This window comes from Chiloscyllium plagiosum, chromosome 39, assembly GCF_004010195.1.
Source record: "Chiloscyllium plagiosum isolate BGI_BamShark_2017 chromosome 39, ASM401019v2, whole genome shotgun sequence".
Taxonomy (NCBI): Eukaryota; Metazoa; Chordata; class Chondrichthyes; order Orectolobiformes; family Hemiscylliidae; genus Chiloscyllium; species Chiloscyllium plagiosum.
The window spans coordinates 4,905,742-4,913,598 of record NC_057748.1 but is presented as its reverse complement, the minus strand read 5'-3'; the positions used below and the strand labels follow the sequence as shown (position 1 = coordinate 4,913,598).

At 46.1% G+C, this 7,857-nt stretch overlaps 1 protein-coding gene across 1 annotated transcript in view; it reads right to left on the bottom strand.

Annotated features, from left to right (window-relative positions):
- Positions 1-1,098, bottom strand: part of LOC122542007 (receptor-type tyrosine-protein phosphatase H-like) — a 100,067-nt gene extending 98,969 nt beyond the window's left edge. Inside the window, exon 1 of the mRNA XM_043679300.1 lies at positions 897-1,098. Coding sequence (XP_043535235.1) covers positions 897-953 — 57 coding nt within the window. The 5' untranslated portion in view covers positions 954-1,098. The remainder of the gene's footprint in view (positions 1-896) is intronic.
- Positions 1,099-7,857: the final 6,759 nt, after the last annotated feature.

The following is a 7,857-nucleotide window of genomic DNA, read 5'->3' as shown; positions in this document are numbered from 1 at the left end:
CTCTCTGTCACACACTCCCTCTCTGTCACACACTCACACTCTGTCACACTCTCCCTCCCTCTCTGTCACACACTCCCTCTCTGTCACACACTCACACTCTGTCACACTCTCCCTCCCTCTCTGTCACACACTCCCTCTCTGTCACACACTCACACTCTGTCACACTCTCCCTCCCTCTCTGTCACACACTCCCTCTCTGTCACACACTCACACTCTGTCACACTCTCCCTCCCTCTCTGTCACACACTCCCTCTCTGTCACACACTCACACTCTGTCACACTCTCCCTCCCTCTCTGTCACACACTCCCTCTCTGTCACACACTCACACTCTGTCACACTCTCCCTCCCTCTCTGTCACACACTCCCTCTCTGTCACACACTCACACTCTGTCACACTCTCCCTCCCTCTCTGTCACACACTCCCTCTCTGTCACACTCTCCCTCTCTCTGTCACACACTCCCTCGCTGTCACACTCTCCCTCCCTCTCTGTCACACACTCCCTCTCTGTCACACACTCCCTCTCTCTCTGTCACACTCTCCATCTCTCTGTCGCACTCTCCCTTGCTCTCTATCTGTCCCTCTCTCTCTATCACACACTCCCTCTGTCTGTCACACTCTCCCTCTGTCTCTGTCATACTCTCTCTCTTTCTGTCACTCTGTCCCTGTAACATACTTTCTTTCTCTGTCACATTCCCTCTCTCTGTCTCTCTCCCTCTCTCTAACACACTCTCCCTCTTTCTGTCACATTCTTTCTTTCTGTCACTCTCCCCCCCCGCCCCAGAGCAGTGCTTTGCAAAATCTACAAACTCCACCAGACCCATCTCGCCCTGAAAGCATTTCAGTCCGTGTTAAAACCGCGAGGCTGTGAGGTGTGTGAGAGAGATCTTTACTTACCCAGCTGGGGAAGAGCAGAGCCAGCAAGAGGAGCAGTCCCTGGTGAGAGTGAGCCATGGCAGCCCGGGGGTCAGGACTCACTCCCTGCGGATGGGGACCCTCTGACAGCGCCTGGACACTCGCTTCATTCTCCCTGAAACCCCAGCTAGAGCAGGAGGAGGGGGGGGGGGGGAGGTTACAGGAACTGAACAAATCCTGGTCCTGGACTTCGCTCGTTAGCAATCGCTGTGAGCAAATGAGGAAGTGAGAGATTGCTGTTTGGTTTTTGTAAACGCGCCTGGGACCAATGTGCCCTGTTTTACATTTACTGCCCCAGGGCATTAGCGAGGGCTGTATAGACACTTGCTCCCCAGTGAATCGCGCAGTGAATTTCATTTCACATCCTCTTGTGTATGTGTGTGTTTGACTGTCAGTTCTTGCTGAATCTGTTCCACACAGATTTACACCCCAACCCCCCCCCCCCAACTGATTCAGATGGGAACAAGTTTCTATCAAGTCACACACACACACACACACACAGGCTTTCAAGGTGCTGCTTTGCCTGTCGTTAGGGCTTTTATTGAAACTCAAATACAGGTGCCATCACCCTTCAAGGGCACATATAGTTACTCCCTAAATGTCTTGATGGTTCTTGCCTCTACCACCCTCTTAGGTCGGTTGTTCCAGTTTCCCAGCACCTTCAAGAATCCCTACAGTGGGGAAACAGGCCATTCGGCCCATCGAGTTCACACCAACCCTCCGAAGAACATAGGCGAAAGTGAGGACTGCAGTTGCTGGAGATTAGAGTCAAGATTAGAGCGGTGCTGGAAATGTACAGCAGAAAAATCAATGTTTCAGGCAGGAGCTCTTCACCATTCCTGATGAAGGGCTTCTGCCTGAAACGTCGATTTTCCTGGATGCTGCCTGACCTGCTGTGTATTTCCAGCACCACTCTAATGTTGATCCCATCCACATATCCTATCAGATTACGCTTCATCTCTCCTACACACTCCAGACACTGGCGGTGCGAGAGGTACCATCCTTTTGCCTCACGTCTTCCCATTGAAAATCTCACGCTTCTCACCTGGAAGAGGTGTCCCCTCTGCCTTGCAGTTTTACCAATACCCTGCACAGGGGTTAACCCTTCCAAACACCGCTTCCCATTATAAGGTAAAGAGCAGGAGGTTTAGAGGAGAGTTGAGGATTGTTTTCCAGCCCGGAAGCTGGCTCAGTGGTTAGCACAGCTGCCTCACAGCACCAGAGTTGATTCAATTCCACCCTCAGCCTGTGTGGGGCTTGCACGTATTCTCCCTGTGTCCTCATGTCCCCTCCAAGTGCTCCAATTCCCTCCCACAGTCCAAAGATGTCCCATTGTGTCTGGGGATGTGCAGGCTGGGTGGATTAGCCATGGGAAATGCAGGGTTACAGGGATAGGATATGTGGGTGGGAGCTCTTTGGAGGGTCAGTGTGGACTCAATAGGCCAAATGGCCTGTTTCCACACTGTAAGGATTCCAGAAGGTGGTAGGAATCTGGAACAACCTACTTAAAAGGGTATTAGAGGCAAGAACCCTCAAGACATTTAGGAAGTAATAATATGTGTCCTTGAAGGGCGATAACATGCAAAGCCAAGCGCTGGAAATTGGAATTGAATTGCTTTGAAACTTACAGAATACCAAGAGGACTGGATTAAGTGGATGTGGAGAAGATGTTTCCAACAGTGTGAGGGCACGACCTCAGACTGAGGGGACAACCCTTTAGAACTGAGATGGGGAGGAATTTCTTCTGCCAGAGGGTAGTGATTCTGTGGAACTCATTCTGTGGAGGACAAGTAATTTAAGACAGGGATAGATAGTTTGACTAGTAAGGGGGATCAGAGATTACAGGGAGAAGGCAGGAGAATGGGGTTGAGAAACATGTCAGCCGTGATAGAATGGTGAAGCAGATTGAATAGGCTGAATGGCCCTAATGCTGTTCTTAGATCTTTTGAATGTTTGATGATCAGCATGGGTAAGATGGGCTGATTGGCCTCATTCTGCATTGTGAAAACTCAATGTCTCTCTGACTCTTTTCCGAGTCACTGGTTCACAGCATTCAGTGTGGCCCTCAGAATTACAGATCAAAAGCTAAGATGTAAATATTGAGGCTTCTACACTCACCACCAAAACAAACCACAATCCTGTGGAAAACTGCACCCTTTAAACACTTCCTCAACTTCCACAACACCATCTCCAGTGTTCCATGGGAATTGTGGGTGTACAAAGGGTTCTGGGTCTCCTTGTAACCCACCCAATGGGAGTAAACAGGCAGGTGCTGTAAGCACTTGGGAAGGGATATGGTATATTGGCCTTTATTGCAGGGAGGTGAACTTGGAAATAGGAAAGTCTTACTGTATTTGTACAGGGTCTTGGTGAGATCACACCTGGAATAGATGTATGCAGATGTGTTCCAATGTATGTGAACTGTTCCCATATGAATCAGCTAATTAGAGTGGGAGACAGGGGGAAAAGGGAAACGTAGGCTATGAAACAAGGCAATATGACAGCAGTACAGCACAGGTATTTGAATAACAATAGTCAGATTATGGCAGAAAGGAACAAGAAAAGCAGAATAAGGATCAAGGAGGAAAAATGATTTTAAAAAGGCAAAATTAATGCCTCTTTAATTGAATGAGCACAGCATTTGAAACAAAGTAAGTGAATTCATTGCACAAGTGCACATAAATGGGTACAATCCTATAGTCTTTATGGAGACATGATTACAAGGGGATCTAAGCTGGGAACTAAAAATTCAGGAATATATGAATTTTCAGAAGGATAGGGTGGTGAGGTACATTGTTGGTATAGGATGGAATAAGTCCAATAGCAAGAAATGATCTTAATCAGAAGACGTGGAATCAGTATGGGTGAAGATAAGTAATAAAAAGGGGAAGAAGAAACTGGCAGGAATAGCCTATAAACCCCCAAACAGCAATTGTCCCAAACAGCAATAGATTGTAGTCAAATTGATTTTGAAGAACAATACAGGTAGTTTTCTATAATGCAATGGTCGCGTTCTTGTGAAACCCTGTGTTATAGAAAAATCACGCTTAAAAACAGCTTAAAGTATTGGTGATGTACCCACGTTACAGCTTATACACGTTTTAAAAGTTTGCGCTGTAAAAACAGTCCCCAATTCATCAATTGCATGACAGTGAATTTGTGTTGACAAAACGCACATTAAAGCAGAATGACCTGTATGTTGTGAGTGAGAGTTACAGTTGTTGACATCAAGGCAACATTTAATCGAGTGTGACATCAAGGAGTTGAAACTTTATTGCTGGAACAGCACAGCAGGTCAGGCAGCATCCAGGGAACAGGAGATTCGACGTTTCGGGCACAGGCCCTTCTTCAGGACATCAAGGAGATCAAGGAGACCTTGCGAAGCTGGAATCAATGGGTATCGGGGGCAAACTCTCCACTGGTTAGAGTCATATCTGGCACAGAGGAAGATGGTGGTGACTATTGGAGGTCAGTCATCTCAGGTCCAAGAGATTTCTGCAGGAGTTCCTCAGAGTAGTGTCCTAGGCTCAGCTATCTTCATCAATTACTTTCCCTCCATCATAAAGGTCAGAAATGGGGATATTTGCTGATGGTTGCACAAAGTCAGTGCCATTTGTGACTCCTCAGATACTGAAGCAGTCCCTGTCCAGATGCAACAAGATCTGGACAATATCCAGGCTTAGGCTGAAAAGTATCAAGTAACATTCACACCACACAAATGCCAGGCAATGACCATCTCCAATAAGAGACAATCTAATCACTACCCCTCGACATTCAGTGGTATTACCACCACTGAATTCCCCACTATCAACATCCTGGGAGATTACCATTGACCAGAAGCTCAACTGGACATAAATATAATGGCTACAAGAGCAGATCAGAGACTAGGCATACTGCAGCAAGTAACTCACCTCCTGACTCCCCAAAGCTCACCTAAAAGTCACGAGTCAGGAGTGTGATGGAATACTCCCCACTTGCCTGGATGAGTGCAGCTCCAACTACATTCAGAAAACTTGACACTGTCTATGACTTGATTGACAGAACATTTACAAACCACTCCCCACACCACTGACACTCAGTAGCAGCTCGTTGTACCATCTACAAGACGCACTGCAGAAATTCACCAAAGATCCTCAGACAGCACCTTCCAAACCCATGACCACTTCCACCTAGAAGGACAAGGGCAGCAGATCCATGGGAACACCACCCCCTGCAAGTTCCCCTCCAAGCCCCTCACCGTCCTGACTTGGAAACATATTGTTGTTCCTTCAGCATTGCTGGGTCAAAGTCCTGGAACTCCCTCCCTAAGGGCATTGTGGGTCTACCTACAGCAGATGGACTGCAGCAATTCAAGAAGGCAGCTCACCCCCACCTTCTCAGGGGGCAACTAGGGACGGGCAATAAATGCTGGCCCAGCCAGTGACACTCACATCCCACATAATTTTTTTTTTTAACTCCAACCAGGAACAGGCTATTTTGGATCCAGTGATGTGTAATGAGGCAGGTTTAATAAGTGATGCCTGTGTAGAAGATCCCCTAGGAAGTAGTGATCATAACATGGTAGAATTTAGCATTCCTTTTGAGAGTGAGGAACTTGGGTCAGAAACAGCTGAGCTTGAAGATTTGTTTTCAGACTTTTCGTTACCACACGAGGTAACATCATCAGTGAGAGTCTCCAGTGAAGCGCTGGCGGTATGTCCAGCCTCTCTATTTATAGGTCTTGGTTTCTTAAGTTGGGTGATGCCATTTCTGGTTCTTTGTTTCAAGGGAAGGTAGATAGGGTCTAAATCAATGTGTTTATTGATGGAGTTCTGGTTAGAATGCCATGCCTCTAAGAATTCTTATTAGTGTCTTTGTTTTGCCTGTCCTAGGATGTGCATGTTGTCCCAGTCAAAGTGGTGTCCTTCTTTGTCTGTCTGTATAGAAACTAGTGATAGTGAGTCATGTCTTTTGGTGGCCAGTTGGTGTTCATGTAACCTGGTGGCAAGTTTCCTGCTAGATTGTCCGATGTCGCTCATGCTTCACATTCCAGTGAGGAAGAAGATTCTTGGGAGTGGATAAATAAATCATAGTTGACCAGAGAAGTCAAGGATAACATCAGATTGAAAGGAAAAAAAAATCATGCAATGTGATAAAGATTAGTGGTAAACCATAGAATTAAGGAAAGTTTTGAATAGCCAACAGAGGACAACCAAAGAATAATGGGTGGCACGATGGCACAGCGGTTAGCACTGCTGCCTCACAGTGCCAGGGACCTGGGTTCAATTCCTGCCTCGGGCAACTGTCTGCGTGGGTTTGCTCCAGTTTCCTCCCACAGTCCAAAGATGTGCAGGGGTTAGGTGAATTGGCCATGCTAAATTGCCCGTAGTGTTAAGTGAAGGGGTAAATGTAGGGGAATGGGTCTGGGTGGGTTTCTCTTCAGAGGGTCAGTGTGAACTTGTTGGGTCGAAGGGCCTGTTTCCACACTGTAAATAATCTAATCATAATAAAGAGGGAGAAAATAAACTTTGAGGGTGAAGTTGTAGGTATTGTCAAGATGGATGGTAAGAGCTTCTTTAAATATCTAAAAGGAAGCGAGAAGCCATAAGCCCTTTGGAGATTGAGGCTGGGGAATAATAATAGAAGAACCAAACATTGCAGGGGAGTTGAATAAATACATTGCTTCAGTTTTCACGGTACAAGACACTAATACCATGCCAAAATTACTGAATGGGCTGGGGGCAAAAGGAAGAGAGGAAATAAACATAAAATTATCACTACAGAAAAAGTGCTAGGGAAACAAATAAGGCTAAAGACTGATAAGTCCCTTGCAACTGTTGGGATGCATCCCAGGATATTAAAGTAATTAGCAACAGAGATAATGGACACAATGGTCGTAATCTTCCAAGAATCTTTAGATTCTGGAGAGCATTTGGAAAACTGCCAACAGAAGATCTTTATTTAAAAAGGAAAGGAGACAAAATAAAAACACAGTCTGCAGAGGACAAGAAGCAGATTAAGACAATGGGCAAAACCTTGGCCATTGGAATATAATATGGAAAATTGTGATGTTTTGGATTTTGGGAGGAGGTACAGACATGGGAGGTGGGGCACTTTTGATCATTTTCATTTTCTATTCCAAGGGATGTAACCCAGTCTTGACGACTCTGTAGCCTAAGTTGGTCAGTTGGGGAGCCTGGAAACACACATTTTTCACTGGGAGAAACTCATAAGGACTATGTCCAAGTTCTCTAAATTCTCCTTATTGTTCTTCCCTGTTATTAGCATGTCATAGAGTCATAGAGACAAGATAAATGGCGATCTGGGGTAGACCTTGTAAACGTTCTCCATCATCTGCTGTAAAATGGCACAGGCTGACAATACCCCACATGGCAATCTCGTATATTGGTACTAACCCTTGTGGGTATTAATTGTGGCATACTTCAGGGAGTCCTCATCTCAACACAATTGCAAGAGCGTATGTCTCATGTACAGCTTTGCTTATGAATCCTCTATGCGAGGGACTGGGTAATTTTCCAGTTGGGAAAAGCAGTTTACCGTTGGTTTAAAATCCCTACAAATTTGACCCGACCCATTGGGCTTCATGCTGTCCATTCCACAACCTGGACTGGTTTGATGATTCCTTCCCTTTCCAGCCTCTTGATTCTGCCTCTAACTTTACCCATAAGGCAAATGGTACTGGATGGGCCTTACACAATTGAGGAACTGCTTCCTGGTCACCATGCAAGGCAGCCTTGGCTCCTCTGATCGTCCCTCGACCTTCCAGGTATTTAATTAGGACTTCACTCAGGCAGCCATTTTCTAACTGAAAAATGCTGAGCCCCTCTGGGTGTATTTTTCTCAACCAATTTCACCCCATCAAGCCAGGGCCCAAGCCTTTTGCGACAAGCAGTGGGAACTGAACTAGCCGCTTCTCCTAAGAGACTGGAACCGAAGTTGTAAA